This window comes from Salmo salar, chromosome ssa13 (assembly GCF_905237065.1).
Source record: "Salmo salar chromosome ssa13, Ssal_v3.1, whole genome shotgun sequence".
NCBI lineage: Eukaryota > Metazoa > Chordata > Actinopteri > Salmoniformes > Salmonidae > Salmo > Salmo salar.
In genome coordinates, this window is record NC_059454.1 from 84,984,323 (window position 1) to 85,000,301 (window position 15,979).

General features: G+C 43.1%; 2 protein-coding genes across 3 annotated transcripts; one reads left to right on the forward strand and one right to left on the reverse strand.

Annotated features, from left to right (window-relative positions):
- Positions 1–185: 185 nt before the first annotated feature.
- Positions 186–4,951, reverse strand: chm1b (Charged multivesicular body protein 1b). 2 transcript variants are annotated; one of them, XM_014137435.2, is made up of 8 exons: positions 4,751–4,951; positions 4,156–4,253; positions 3,917–4,063; positions 3,566–3,634; positions 1,617–1,724; positions 1,382–1,425; positions 1,202–1,274; positions 186–930 (listed from the first exon to the last, which is right to left on the reverse strand). In XM_014137435.2, exons 1-8 carry the CDS (start codon positions 4,764–4,766, stop codon positions 886–888), a joined length of 600 nt encoding a protein of 199 aa, XP_013992910.1. In that variant the 5' UTR covers positions 4,767–4,951; the 3' UTR covers positions 186–885.
- A 5,705-nt stretch (positions 4,952–10,656) lies between these two features.
- On the forward strand, positions 10,657–15,970 carry LOC106567807 (uncharacterized). Its single transcript, XM_045692303.1, has one exon. The coding sequence runs from the start codon at positions 10,891–10,893 to the stop codon at positions 13,207–13,209; it is 2,319 nt and encodes a 772-aa protein (XP_045548259.1). The 5' UTR covers positions 10,657–10,890; the 3' UTR covers positions 13,210–15,970.
- Positions 15,971–15,979: the final 9 nt, after the last annotated feature.

Here is a 15,979-nt window from a genome sequence, read left to right on the forward strand (position 1 = left end):
TATTAGCTCAAAAGTATTGTGGAGCTCCTGCACTTAAATATAAACAGTACCAGAACCCAAAATGAGTACAGGCACCTATTTCGGTCCAAGTCAAGCACTGCTTTAAACCCTATTATTTTCAACATTGTTTACATACAAATAGGGTGAGATGTACATGGAAATGAGACTGAAAAAGATACATGGTACAAGAGGCTAAAAGTGTTATTTTTATTTAACTAGGCAAGTCAGTTAAGAACAAACTCTTATTTACAATGACGGCCTACTGTATAAAATTGTATTATCTATTACCCTAAACTGTGTAGTCACAAAAAAAAACAACCCCAAAACTCGAGAGTTATCAAATGTAAGAATCAACCAACCAATCTCTTCATACAACCATGCCGTTCTGATACAGGATAGGAGAACACATTTTTTTTTAAACACAATTATTCATGTGAATAAAATATCTTGTCAGGAAATGGGTAAATGGAGGGACTCGGGTAAGAAACAGGAAAGAAACGCATCATATAACATTGTAGTTTCATTTTAAGACACAAGAGATGTCTGCCAAACTACAACACAAAAAAAAAAAATTCCAAAAAGCATCAGATGGAGATAGAACTGATATGGTTGCAATATATTTTTTTTAAATCATGAATTTTCCATAACCAATAAGTCTGTGTTAGTAGGCTGGTGGCCTATATTCCTGTACCTTCATACTCTCTATATAAAATAGTACATTTCGAACACCAATAAAAGGACCCAAGGGCAAGGCTCTCAAAGATATACATTTAAAGAGAAACTAAATGAGAGAAAGACATTATGAAAAGAACAGCAGGTCTTGGATTTTTATCCAGTTTAGGCCAGTTCAGGCCATGCATTGAGGTCTCAGACTGAGTTCTTCCTTTACATTTGGTCTCGGAGTTTGGCAAGCCTTGAAGACAGTTCATCCTGAGAACAAAAGAAAAACAGGTGATATGTTGTTGCAGATGCAGTAAGTCAGGCATCTCTAAAAATATAACTTTTTTTATTGTGTAAGAAGGGTGAGGGGTGGGGCTGAGGGCAATATTTCTGCAAGCCTGAGGCACAGCTACAATAATATTATCAGCAATGTTATCATTGCTCTATTATACCAATAATTTATTTTAAAGATCCTGTTCAGTAAACAATTGAAAGTGTGGTAGGGTATATAATGGCTCTTGTTCAGGGCCTGTTTCTGTACCTGCTCTACTGATGCTACGCTGGTGCCCACTGATCCAGTCTGCCCCTGTGGGAGCTCCATGTTCAGGTCCAAACTAAACACAAAGAAACAGAAGCACAAATTGTTATACATTACATTTTCATCCTTTATATACATGTTTTTTTAAAGAATAGAGAAAACCACAAAATGAGGAACACTCACCCTGCTTCATCAGCCAATTCGTGCATCAGTGAATCCACTTGATTCTGAAACACATCACTGACTGTTAATCTCCATTGTTCGTGAATAGAGCAGAATAAACAAATCAAAAATAAATGTATCTCGTCATGATCTGCACTTGGGCGTGTATTTACTGTTGCAGACTTCAAATTAAAGGCCACAAATCAGGTCAAAGACCAAAGGTCTGTCTAGCAGGAGCACAGAAAAGCATAATTACCTGTGGTGTGGTAAGTGTGGTTGTGCTACTCATGGTGTCCTCCATTTGGGCTGTCTGCACATCCAATGTCTCAAATTGATGTTCAAACTTGTCCATGAGGCCTGAGATCTAGAGAGATGAGACATTCATTACCCAATTTCCCTCTCAGATTGTGAAGAACATAAGATGTATACTGTCTAAAAAGAGAGTGACACCTATCAAATAGCTGTATTTGACTACCAGCATTATGAGCGTGCACACACACAGCCACGATTGCACGGAACTCCCATCTGTGATTGCTCAAGTAAACAGCAAAACCTGGATTTAAAAAAACACCTCATGGTGCAAAGTCTCTCCCCTATTTGACCTAGATATTTTGTGTGCATGTTTTTTATTTTATTTCACATTTATTTAACCAGGTAAGCCAGTTGAAAACAAGTTCTCATTTACAACTGCGACCTGGCCAAGATAAAACAAAGCAGTGCGACAAAAACAACAGTTACACATAAACAAATGTACAGTCAATAACACAATAGGAAAATCTATGTACAGTGTGTGCAAATGTAGAAGAGTAGGGAGGTAGGCAATAAATAGGCCATAGAGGCAAAATAATTACAATTTAGCATTAACACCGGAGTGATAGATATGCAGATGATGTGCAAGTAGAGATACTGGGGTGCAAAATAGCAAGAGGGTAAGTAATAATATGGGGATGAGGTAGTTGGGTGTGCTATTTACAGATTCACTGTACACCGCCATCAGTAAGCTGCTCTGACAGCTGATGCTTAAAGTTAGAGAGGGAGATAAGACTCCAGCTTCAGTGATTTTTGCAACTCGTTTTTTGCAACTCCAGTCATTGGCAGCAGAGAACTGAAAGGAAAGGCAGCCAAAGGAAGTGTTGGCTTTGGGGATGACCAGTGAAATATACCTGCTGGAGTGTGTGCTACGGGTGGGTGTTGCTATGGTGACCAGTGAGCTGAGATAAGGCAGGGCTTTACCTAGCAAAGACTTATAGATGACTTGGAGCCAGTGGGTTTGGCGACAAATATGACAAAACAGATGGCACTGTGATAGACTACATCCAGTTTGCTGAGTAGAGTGTTGGAGGCTATTTTGTAAATGACATCGCCAAAGTCAAGGATCGGTAGGATAGTCAGTTTTACGAGGGTATGTTTGGCAGCATGAGTGAAGGAGGCTTTGTTGTGAAATAGGAAGCCGATTCTAGATTTACATTTTGGATTGGAGATGCTTAATATGAGTCAGGAAGGAGAGTTTAGTCTAACCAGACACCTATGTATTTGTAGTTGTCCACATATTCTAGGTCAGAACCGTCCAGAGTAGTGATGCTAGTCGGGTGGGAGGGTGTGGGCAGCAATCGGATGAAGAGCATGCACTTAGAGCATTTAAGAGCAGTTGGAGGCCACGGAAGGAGTGTTGTATGGCGTTGAAGCTCGTTTGGAGGTTTGTTAGCACAGTGTCCAAAGAAGGGCCAGATGTATACAGAATGATGTCGTCTGCGTAGAGGTGGATCATAGAATCACCAGCAGCAAGAGCGACATTATTGATGAATACAGAGAAAAGAGTCAGCCCGAGAATTGAACCCTGTGGCACCCCCATAGAGACTGCCAGAGGTTCGGACAACAGGCCCTCCGATTTGACACACTGAACTCTATCTGAAAAGTAGTTGGTGAACCAGGAGAGGCAGTCATTTGAGAAGCCAAGGCTATTGAGGCTGCCGATAAGAATGCGGTGATTGACAAGAGTCGAAAGCCTTGGCCAGGTCGATGAAGACGGCTGTACTGATATGGAGGCTGTGTGTGACATTTTCAAATGTATGTAGTTCTGTCCTTGAGCTGTTATCTATTAATGTTCTGTATTGTGCCATGTTTCATGTTTTGTGTGGAAGAAAAGCTGCTGGTTTTGCAACAGTTAATGGGGATCCTAATAAAATACAAAAATATACACGTTACCTTCTCCAGGTTCATACTCTTCAGCGTGGCATCCATGCCTTTCACCACCCCAGCCATAGATTTAGTGACCTGTAGAATTAACCAACATTACTTAAATAGAAAGGTACCTTGCTGTGTGGTTGGACACAGCCATTGTTGCCGTAGTTACCTTGCACTTTCACACAACATTGCACCAAATTTTCCCTTCAAAGTAAAAAAGTGTGGAACCATCTTAAGCAGAATTAGTGTCTCCATTTTGAACATCCAAACCAGTGTTTTACGTGTTGTAAAGTGTGAACAAATGTTTATCTACAAAACAAGAACGTCGCTGTGTGAAGTCTCGTAGGGTGTAGGTATATATAACAACTGCACCTTGTTCATTGTGACTGCTGTTTGGACCCTGGAGGCCACTGCATCGATCCGAGCGCTCATCCTAAGGAAGTTGACCGACTGGTTCTTCTGTCTGATGGCGTTTTCCGCATGGATCCGTGCCACTTCCACATTTCCTTTTTGGATAGCCTATGGCAATGATAAAGGTTCAGTATCCCTACATTTTCAGTTGATATGTTCAGAGTTAAGGGATTGACTAATGATGTAAAAAGCCTACTTACTTTTTTTACTTTGGCCTTCTCTGCCTTTTCCTCTTTGTCACATTTCTTAGAGTTTCGTTGCAGTTCTTTGGCTGAAAACTTTAGATTGAAGAGATGCTCTGTGATGGGAAGTTAAAGACAGTTTCAAAATTGTCATACATAAATGAAACCTAAAGTTTCAGTATTTGTGCCCCTTTCTTCGTACCCTCTTTACAAACAAACTTTACTCGATGGTGACGTGCTTCCACCACAGAACTGAAATACCTGTGATGTAGACATGTGAATAAGATGTAAATGCCAGCCATGTTACCAGGCACTGGGTGTCTTCAGACTAGTAAAATTGTTTACTAAACTGGTTGTGTATTTATAGATTATGCCTACTTTGGCAGATGTTGTTACAATATCAATAATTGCAAACAAGCGTTTACCTTTGTCACCAAGCAATCCAAGTATAAACTGTATGCTTAAATACAAATCTAAACCTGATAGCTATATATGTATTTTAAAATCCTATTCAGACGAGGCTTTATCGTGAACTAAACAACAGAGGCCTTCCTTGTCTACCTATATTTCCTGGTGCCATTTCCACGCCTAGCTAACACTCTCGAAAGGATACTATCCATATTCGACATGCTGGTAGGGTCCTTGATGGTCCAAGAATGAATGTCTTGTTATTGCTTTTATTCTTCTCGATTTAGACGTAATGTAGCGCTTGCTTTTCTTATTTTAATTTTACTATCGTTGATACTTCCGGGCACACTACCCAAATATGACGTCATCATCACATGTTCAGGAGGTGCGTTCAGTGCGTTGCATTTGACGTCACTAACAACCCACCCCCCAAAAATATTTTATTTCTGTCAGTGGATGTCTGAATGGACGTGTAAAGTTCTGGAATTATTACATTTATTCAGGATTATTACATTTACCACAATATTGCTATCTATTATGTGCACAGCCTTTTCCTCCCTCTACCCCTTATCTCTGGTGGTATGTCAGTGCAGAGACAATCCAATCAGGTTAGTGCTGGGGGTTCTCCTCAAAGACACGCGGTGCAGGCGGTGGCATAACTGGGGAGTGGGCGGGAATCGAGCTTGATTGATGATTAGGTTTGCGTCTCTGGATCATGGCTGTGAGTGAGGGGATGACTCACCCTCTGTCTGATATAATATTCCCCCTCTTTGCAGGGGCCAGTGCATTCCTCCCAAGCGCCCCCTGCTCTGCTCTATGAATGTCTGCTCATTCACCCCTAATGATACTGAGGCCTTTACTCACCAATCCTGGAGGAGTGCAATTTACCAATAACACAAACTCCCATAACACTATCCTAGCCACATCCTCAGAGCATGCGCAGACCTGCTGTCTGGAGTGTTACCGACTTATTCAATCTCTTCCAATCCCAGTCTGCTGTCCCCGCTTCAAGATGTCCACCATTTTTCCTGTACCCAAGAAAGCAAAGGTAACTGAACTAAATGACTATCGCCCCGTAGCATTCCCTTCTGTCATCATGAAGTACTTTGAGAGGCTAGTTAAGGATCATATCACCTCCACCTTACACTCACTTCAATTTGCATACTGCCCCAATAGATATGCATATGATGCAATCGCCATTGCACTGCAAACTGCCCTATCCCATCTGGACAAGAGGAATACCTATGTAAGAATACTGTTCATTGACTACAGCACAGCCTTCAGTACTCTCTTTAGTACTCTCCAAGCTCATCATTAAGCTCGGGGCCCTGGGTCTGAACCCCGCCCTGTGCAACTGGGTCCTGGACCTCCTGACGGGCCGCCCCCACCTGGTGAAGGTAGGAAACAACATCCTCAACACAGGAGCCCCAAAGGGGCGCGTGCTCAGCCCCCTCCTGTACTCCCTGTTCACCCATGACTGCATGTCCACGCATGCCTCCAACTCACTCATCAAGTTTGCAGACGACAGTAGTAGGCTTGATTACCAACAATAACAAGATAACCTACAGGGAAGAGGTGAGAGCCCTGGCGGAGTGGTGCCAAGAAAATAACCTCTCCCTCAACAAAACAAAGGAGCTGATCGTGGACTTCAGGAGACAACAGAGGGAGCACGCCCCCATCCACATCGACGGGGCCGCAGTGGAGAAGGTGAAAAGCTTCTTGTTTCTTGGCGTACACATCAATGACACACAGACAATGTGGTGAAGAAGGCGCAACAGCATCTCTTCAACCTCAGGAGGCTGAAGAAATTTGGCTTGGCCCCCAAGACCCTCACAAACATTTAAAGATGCACCATTGAGAGCATCCTGTAGGGCTGTATCACCGCCTGGTATGGCAACTGCACTGCCCGCAATCGCAGGGCTCTCCACAGGGTGGTGAGGTCTGCCCAATACATCTCCGGGGGCACACTGCCTGCCCTGCAGGACACATACAGCACCCAATGTCACAGGTAAGCCAAAAAGATAATCAAGGACATCAACCACCCAAGCCACGGCCTGTTCACCCCACTATCATCCAGAAGGCGAAGTCAGTACAGATGCATCAAAGCTGGGACTGAGAACTGAAAAACAGCTTCCATCTCAAGGCCATCAAACTGTTAAATAGCCATCACTAGCCGGCCTCCACCCTGTCACTAGCCAGCTACCACCCGGTTACTTAACCCTGCACCTTAGAGGCTGCTGTCCTATGTATATAGACATGGAATTACTGGTCACTTTAATAATGGGACACTACTCACTTTAATGTTTACGTACTGTATTCCAGTCAATGTCAACCTATTCAGCAATTGCTGTATATAGCAAGTATTCAGACCCCTTGACTTTTTCCACATTGTTACTTTACAGCCTTATTCTAAAATCGAATGAATGAATTTTTTCCCCTCATCAATCTACACACGATACCCCATAATGACAAAGCAGCTGTCTATATAAGGTCCCTCAGTTGACAGTGCATGTCAGAGCAAAAACAAAGCCATGGGGTCGAAGGAATTGTCCATAGAGCGCCGAGAAAAGATTGTGTTGAGGCACAGATCAGCGGAAGGGTACCAAAAAATATCTCCAGCACTGAAGGTCCACAAGAACACATTGGCCTCCATAATTCTTTAATGGAAGAAGTTTGAAACAACCAAGACTCTTCCTAGAGCTGGCCGCTCGGCCAAACTGAGCAATTGGAGGAGAAGGGCCTTGGTCAGGGAGGTGACCAAGAACCCGATGGTCACTCTGACCAGAGTTCTTCTGTGGAGATGGGAGAACCTTCCAGAAGGACAACCATCTCTTCAGCAATCCACCCATCAGGCCGTTACGGTGGAGTGGCCTGACAGAAGCCACTCCTCAGTAAAAGGCACAAGACAGCCAACTTGGAGTTTGCCAAAAGGCGCTGAAAGACTCTCAGACCATGAGAAACAAGATTCTCTGGTCTGATGAAACCAAAATTCAATTCTTTGGCCTGAATGTCAGTGTCACATCTGGAGGAAACCGGGCACCATCCCTATGGTGAAGCATGGTGGTGGTAGCATCATGTTGTGGGGATGTTTTTCAGTGGCGGGGACTGGGTGACTAGTCAGGATCAAGAGAAAGATGAACGGAGCAACGTACAGAGAGATACTTGATGAAAACCTGCTCCAGAGCGCTCAGAACCTCAGACTGTGGCAAAGGTTCACCTTCCAAAAGGACAACGACCCTAAGCACACAGCCAAGAAAACGCAGGAGTGGTTTGGAGACAAGTCTTTGAATATCCTTGAGTGGCCCAGCCAGAGCCCGGACTTGAACCCGATCGAACATCTATCGAGAGACCTGAAAATAGCTGTGCAGCAACTCTCATCATCCAACCTGACAGAGCTTGAGAGGATCTGCAGAAAAGAATGGGAAAAACCACCCAAATACAGGTGTGCCAGGCTTGTAGTGTCATACCCAAGAAGACTCGAGGTTGTAATTGCTGCCAATGTGCTTCAACAAAGTACTGAGTAAAGGGTCTGAATACTTATGTAAATGTGATCAGTTTTTTATTTGATTTATACATTTGCTAACATTTCTAAAAACGTGTTTTTGCTTTGTCATTATGGGATATTATGTGTAGATGAGTCAAAAAAACTATATATTTAATCCATTTTGAATTCAGGCTGAACAACAAAATGTGGAATAAGTCAAGGGGTATGAACACCTTGATAAATAAACTACATAACCAAAAGTATGTGAACACCTGCTCTTCAAACATGTCATTCCAAAATCATGGGCATTAATATGGAGTTGGTCCCCCCTTTGCTGCAATAACAATGTCCACTCTTCTAGGAAGGCTTTCCACTCGATGTTGGAACATTGCTGCGGTGACTTGCTTCCATTCATGCACAAGAGCATTAGTGAGGTCGGGCACTGATTTTGGTCGATTAGACCTGGCTCGCAGTCGGCATTCCAATTCATCCTAAAGGTGTTCGATGGGGTTGACATCAAGGCTCTGTGCAGGCCAGTCAAGTTCTTCCACACCGATCTCGACAAACCATGGACCTCGCTTTGTGCACGGGGGCATTGTCATGCTGAAACAGGAAAAGGCCTTGCCTAAAACTGTTGCCACAAAGTTGGAAGCACAGAATCGTCTAGAAAGTAATTGTATGCTGTAGCATTAAAAATTCTCTTCACTGTAAGGGGCCTAGCCCAAACCATGACAAAAAGACCCAGACCGTTATTCCTCCGATCCCATTTTGTGAGCGTGTGTGGCCTACCACTTCACAGCTGAGCCGTTGTTGCTTCCCAAAAACAGCACTTACAATTGACCCAGGCAGATCTAGCAGTGCAGAACTAACTTCTTGGAAAGGTGGCATCCAATGATGGATTTTATACACCTGTCAGCAACGGGTGTGGCTGAAAATAGCCGAATCCACTCATTTGAAGGGGTGTCCACATACTTTTGTATATATAGTAGATTGTCTGTTCATGATGGGATTATCTATCAATCAGAGTATCGTTCAGTTACCGTAAAATCGTGACGCCAGATTGCCATGGAAACTACATTACGCTCCCAGTTGAGAGAAAGCAGTGCGTGGTTGAACTTCAGTTTGTTTCAGCACCACTGTCTTGTTGGACAGCGATCACGCACGAACCTACAGCTTCGCAAGATAAAAGCGAATTGTGTCTAAGACTCAGATCCAATTAAACCTGTTGGATATCACTTATTGTTGTTTTTCTCACTATAGTTTGGCTAAGTTCTACCATTTCATTCAGCAGTTAGGTGAGTAGGCTAAAGTCAATTATTTAATTGCATGATCGTCATGTTACATTTGATACAGGAATAATTTCGAAATACGTAAGGTTTGTGTGTTATACAATTTGAATGTACACGGATCAAACAAATACATGTACATTTGATAGGTTAATGATTTGCATTGTCCATGGATGGATTAAACAATAGCAAACAATGTTGGCCAGTGTGTAAATTATACATAACAATATTGCATCAGGTGAAGGCGTGGGAGAAGAGGTGTAGACTAAACTCAAAATGTTTTATTTTGTATATTTTATTAGTTTCTGTTCAGTAAAATATTTAGCTTTTGTTAACCATGTTTATGTAGTCTACGTGCGTGGTCTATTCAGTGTCCTGTGAGTGTTCACTAGGCTAATAATAAAGGGTTTGTAAATATTATTTAGGTAAATTGCATAGACTGTGCATATGCGGCATCACGTCGTTGAGTACTTAGTCTAATAAGGACTGTAAAATAAAAACTCAAGAGAACAGATTGATAGCCTACGCAATATTTTACTTGATCGATTCTGATTATCAACAACTGCACTCCTTGCTTGATATACCATATTTGTATAGCATAAGTCTCAAATATACAACAATGGGAATATGTGAGAAGTGGCGATGTTTTTAACACGCATGCAGAAAATCCAGAAGACGCGGCGAGGGGTGCTTTATTCAGTGACTGTATGACTCATACGGTTTTATCTAAAGAGTGGGAGCAGGCGCGCGGGCGAAAAGGGGTTGCACATGAGACTAAAATTCTGCAGCATGCGACTATTATTCTAGTACATGATGGATTCCATAAGAACTGTCCATGCAAACTTTTGTCTCTTGTGGGAAAGTACCAATACATACCCCAGCTGTTGACCTCCCAGCACTGTTCATGTTAAATCTGTGTCAAAGTAGGCTACATCAGTCTAATCTTATTTGTGGAATATAATTTCCAAATGTTTAAGTAGCCTTATTGATTTGTTTATAGATAGCCAAGAGTATTTATTATTCAATGAGTTCATTTATCACTAAGTTTAAAATACACAAATTAAGCAGTTGAAAATAAAACCCTTACCTTTGGATCAGAGGATATTGTGCAACAAGAACAACAAGGACAAGGTTTGCTCCTATTACTTCTCTTCTGAGAGGAAGTTCCTAGCTGGTTACCTTCCTGTTGAATTTTTCATTTCACATCTTCCACCCCCATGTGTTCATGTGGGTGTAGGGGGGGGGCTGCTAATGCACATGTGTGACAGTAACGGGCAAGATTTGTGAGTTGGAGGAGGCATCCTACAGCATATTCCATAGATGGTGCCTTGTATCCTGCTGAGGCACCATCTTATGCTTAGTAGAATGGTGCAATCTGTGCCTTTGGTGTCTCTTGTGTTTCAGAGTTGACATTGACATCCCCTGAACTCAATGTGAATGAATGAATGATAGTATTTCTTCACTTGTTGTAAAATGCATTAGAATCTTTCCCATTGAACACACATTTTGTGGCATGAAATTACCCAGCTTCTTCCAAATACAATATTGTGTCCTTTTGCAGGTAAACCCAAGATAATGGAGCTCCAAATGGATAGAAGATTCCACAACTTGACCCTGGAGCAAGTCCAGACTCTGGACCAGGTGTTGACAGAGGTGATCCCCATCCACGGCCGAGGGAACTTCCCCACCCTGGAGGTGAGACCCAAGGACATCATCCACGTAGTGAAGGACCGGCTTGTGGAGAGGGAGATCAGGGTCAGGGACATCCGCCTCAATGGCTCCACCGCCAGCTATGTGATGGTCAGGGACAACGGCACAGGCTACAGAGACCTGGACATCATCTTTGGAGTGGAGCTGCCTAGACAGGAGGACTTCCAGGTTATCAAGGAGGTGGTGCTGGGCAGCCTGCGTGACCTCCTTCCCCATGGGGTCAACAGACGCAAGATCACCTGCGTCACCATGAAGGAGGCCTACGTACAGAAGATGGTCAAGGTCTTCAATGAGCACGACCGCTGGAGCCTAATCTCACTGTCCAATAACAGGGGTAAGACTGTGGGGCTCAGGTTCGTAAATTCCCTGCGACGACAGTTTGAATTCAGTGTGGACTCCTTCCAGATTATATTGGACCATATGCTGGAGTCATATTGGGAGACTGAGAGGAGGCAAGGGGGTCAGTGTGAGGGATTGGAGTTACAAAATGGCAATGTGTTATATCTAGATAGAGGGGCAGAGAAAACCATAATGGAACCCCAGTACCCTTCCACCTCTGTGAATCTAAAAGAAGATAAAGACAATGACTCAATGATGACACACTTCACTGACAGTCTGTGCCACAGTGAAGAGGTTATTGTTCAAAAGGAAGAATCATCTCATCTGATGGATGTGCATGCAACTGGAAAGCAAGAGGAACAGGAAGTGTTAGAGAAAGCAGAGCTAGACCTGGGATCTCTGGAGGATGAGGAAGAGGTAGAAGAGGAGGTGGTGATAACGGTTGATACAGTAAAAATACAATTTGTTCAGAATACAGATTACCTCTCAGTTATATCCTCCAAAACAATGACAGAAGAGATGGAACCGCTGGTGCCAAATACATCTGTAGACCCTCAAAGTAACACAGAGGAGTCATTGATTTCTGAGTCAAAAGACATCAATCCATCCCCCATGTTGCTCACAGAGAACTCAGCACTGCAACAAGAGCAAACTCAACTTCAGGTGATACTTCAAGCCACATCCCAAGACTGCACTGCAGTCACACAAAACGTACACCTTGAACATTCATTCCTTCCCCCAGCCAAGAAAACCTGTGACACATCCCAGCAAGTTGTCCCTGACTTTTGCCCCTCACCTAAATCTCCAAGGAAGATGTCACGAAAGATGAGCAGCACTTCATCACTCCCTGAAAAATGGTCTTTGTTAAAAGATCTGTCAGATCTTACAACACAGCTGTTTGAGCCTATAGAAATACTCCCAACAATACAACCAAATCCCTCTCTAATAGACACTGATCAAGGCCATTATTCATCCTCCTCAGGGTCCAGACAGAGGAACTCAGAGAGCACTAAAACACTCACAGATCACCTTACTCCAGCTGTTTCATCCCAAGATAAAAACATATCACCCCACAACATAGAACAAATAGTCAGGCTGAAATACTCAAAAAAGCCTCCCGACTCAGAACCTACTCAGGAATCAGTGTCCCTTCAAACCACAGGGGACAGAGTCCCAGAGTCTGAGCCTGCTGCTGCTCAGGAACCAGGGCCACCAGAGACAACCACAGTCTTTCCAGGGCCAAGCTCGGCCTTAAAAGACAGGGTCAGCATCACTGTGGTAGCAGAGTGCATGTACGGTGACTTTCAGCAAGCCATGGATCACCTGCGCTTCCGACTCATTGCCACACATAACCCAGAGGAGATCAGAGGAGGTGGGCTTCTGAAGTACAGTGACCTGCTCGTGAGGAACTTCAGGCCAGCCAGTGAGACAGAGATCAAGTCCCTTGAGCGTTACATGTGCTCCCGTTTCTTTATTGACTTTCCTGACCTCAGCGAGCAGCAGCGCAAAATCGAGGCCTACCTGCGCTGCCACTTTATTGGCGATGAGGAGACGAGCAAATATGACTTTCTGATGACCCTGCGTCGGGTGATAGATGAGAGTACAGTGTGTCTGATGGGACATGAGCGGAGGCAGACACTCAATATGATCACTGTCCTGGCTCTGAGGGTGCTGGGGGAACAGAATGCCATTCCCAATACTGCCAACGTCACCTGCTTCTACCAGCCTGCACCTTACATGGCTGACCCCATATTCAGCAGCTACTACATTCCCCAGGCAGCACAGCCCCCCCTCCTTTACCACCCCTACCCTTTACATGTCCACATGCAGACCGGCCTGGTGTAGCCCCAGCATGTGAGTGGGGGAGAGCATGCGGGCTGCATTCTATATGGTTCCACTCTGTAACCAGAGGCACAAAATAGATTTTAAAAAGAAAACAGGCTGCATGAGTGCAGTTTGTTCAATGCTTTGAAAATACACTGCCTATGATGTAAGAGACAGTGGACACAGAATAGGGAGGATTGGAGTTCTTTAGATAAAGGCCGGCCACCACGTCACCGTAAAAAAAATAAATAATGTTTTGAATGGGAGAGAGAATAGCTGCGAGGGAAAATGTCAGAGAGAAGGAACCGTTTACGTGGCTGTTTCAGCTGCATCAGCAGGACAGGCAGGCTTTGGCCGTGTTCAAGAGCATAACATCTGTGATGCATTGTGGGTAAATGTTGACTTAATGATTTACAAATAATAATGAGTAGGTATTTATGATGCAAAATTAGTTGTAGATCAGTCATCAGCACTGTCGGCTGCAATGTCAAACAAGTCCTTTGTCACCTTCCTGTGACGGGGGATCCTAGATTGTCAATTAATGAGAAAGTTGTTTAACATGACAGAAATACTGTATGAAGTGTAGACCGAGCATTTCTTATGTTATAAACTGCGTGGTTCGAGTCCTGAATGCTGATTGGCTAACAGCCATGGTATATCAGACTGTATACCACGGGTATGACAAAACATTTATTTTTACCGCTCTAATTACATTGTAACTAGTTTATAATAGCAATAAGGTACCTCTGGGGTTTGTGATATATGGCCAATATACCACGGCTAAGGGCTGTGTCCGCATTGCATCGTGGCTAAGAACAGCCCTTTGCCGTGGTATATTGGCCATATACTACACCTCAGGCAATATTGCTTAAATATACCATAGTGAGGTAGATGAGGGTCAAGTATGCTGCAGTGGATGAAGTTAGAAACGCTTCAAATTAAAATTAGACATATCATATAGACAAATCACAACACACAATGTACAAATGAGACAGTATCTGATCAAGCCTGCTATGTTTTAGAGAACCTCAATATAGCGTCAGTCGTTCTTCAATTTAAGTGAATTAACTTTCTTGAAGTGATCATACTTGGTTTAATATTGTATTGTAATCACAAATCTTGATATGACATAAGCTGTGCTTAGGTATTGGGAAAATGTGGAGTTGAGTACATATTGATTTGTTATCTGGGTGTTAACATTGTCTGATTGCATCCTTGGTGAATGTTTTAGTGTCTAATGAGTGACAACAGTAATTTATCAGGGCAGAATCAGGGTCATTAAGATGAGAGATTCCAAAGTGGTTTAAACTATCACCCCTCAATTCCTCTTATGTGGTAGTATTTACAGATAGTTATGTTGACCGTGTGCGACAATGACACTCACAGCAAATGTAGATTCACTCAATTGTCATTTCCCAGCGTGTGGCATTTGATTGTATAAGATACACAAAAGAGGTACTGTAAAAGACCTACAACATGTATTTTCAGCACAGGCATGGCAGTGAGTTACTTTAACAGGCAATTGAATCTGAAGCACAATGTAAACGTACGCAACCTTATTGTTGATTAGTGAACTATAGATGTAGCGGATGTATTTGTGATTAACCAATTCAATATTGATGAAAGTCTAATGTAAATGTAACTGCAGTAATCTGGTACTTTCATATACCATAGCTTTGATTGTAAATTGTAATACAGTAATCTGTTGGGATTCTTTAGGTGAAATGATTTTGTGTCGAACTTGTTCTGGAGCTACTAGAGAAACATGAATTTTCATGATCTCTGTATTCATTTTCAAAATTTGCTGAATTTGTATGGTCATTTTGATAATAAACCTCACGCACTTAAATAGCCTCAGATTTCTTGCATTCAGCCTCCAGACAGTGATGCTGATAGTAATTTCCCTGGAGAAAAGTGGCTGGTTGATGCTGAACGTAATTATCACGGCTTTCAGACACGTGCAAAGCTGAGGTGACTTCAACATGCCAGGGGAAGTAACACACTTGGATTTTATAATCCAAATTGATCAATTTGCCTGCTTCCATCCAGAACCTCAGGATCACTGCAGTGCAGTCTCTCTGGGAGTGCTGAAGCGACATGCAGCAGAGGAGCACCTAGTATTGTTGCTAGCTTGCAATCTAACTCACCTTTCCAATCTCCAGTGCATTAGCTACATTGGTTGTCCATAGCCCAGCTAGCTGAGTCACCTCTATCACAAGGCTAACTGGCTGAAAACAAACCAACCATACCACCACATTTTTCCACTCTCCTCCTAGATTCCATACCCTATCCAATGCCTAGACTGCTGCTACTGCTGCTGCTACTTCTCCAAGGTAGAGCAGGCAACTCAGAGGGGAAAATGGTGTGGTCAGGGACAGGTAGGTTTGACATCACTGCAGAGATATGGTGCATCTTTATGACTCATCATGGCTCTTTGAAGGGGCAGCCAGAGATGACTCACCAAGCCAGGGATAGGTTTGAAACAGCCAGACAAGAGTGGCTATAGTCAAATTTACAGGGCCCGGGGAAGAGTGGCAGCTCAGTTTGTACCAAGTGTGTTGACTGGCAATATGTGCAAACCATGTCGTGATGACTCAAATGATAACACGTTGACAGCAAGGGGTTTAGGAAAACAAATATGGAGGTACAGGAGAAAATGGCTGGAACACTTAGCTAGAGGAAATGAGAATTCACAGTCCGTCTTTCCATGAGAAGTGACAGAACATGTAAATCATGGTAAAACATGTTTGTGTTTATAGAATGTGACTGAATTAAACTGAAATACCAGGGG

What these genes read in the sequence shown, in the direction of transcription:
- chm1b (XM_014137435.2), bottom strand. An exon ending in GAATTGGCTGATGAAGCAGG is followed by an intron (nt 1,275 to 1,381) that starts GTGAGTGTTCCT and finishes CTTTGTGTTTAG; the next exon opens with TTTGGACCTGAACATGGAGC. An exon ending in GCGTAGCATCAGTAGAGCAG is followed by an intron (nt 931 to 1,201) that starts GTACAGAAACAG and finishes TTTTGTTCTCAG; the next exon opens with GATGAACTGTCTTCAAGGCT.
- LOC106567807 (XM_045692303.1), top strand. Translation starts at nt 10,891, where the DNA reads ATGGAGCTCCAAATGGATAGAAGATTCCACAACTTGACCCTGGAGCAA.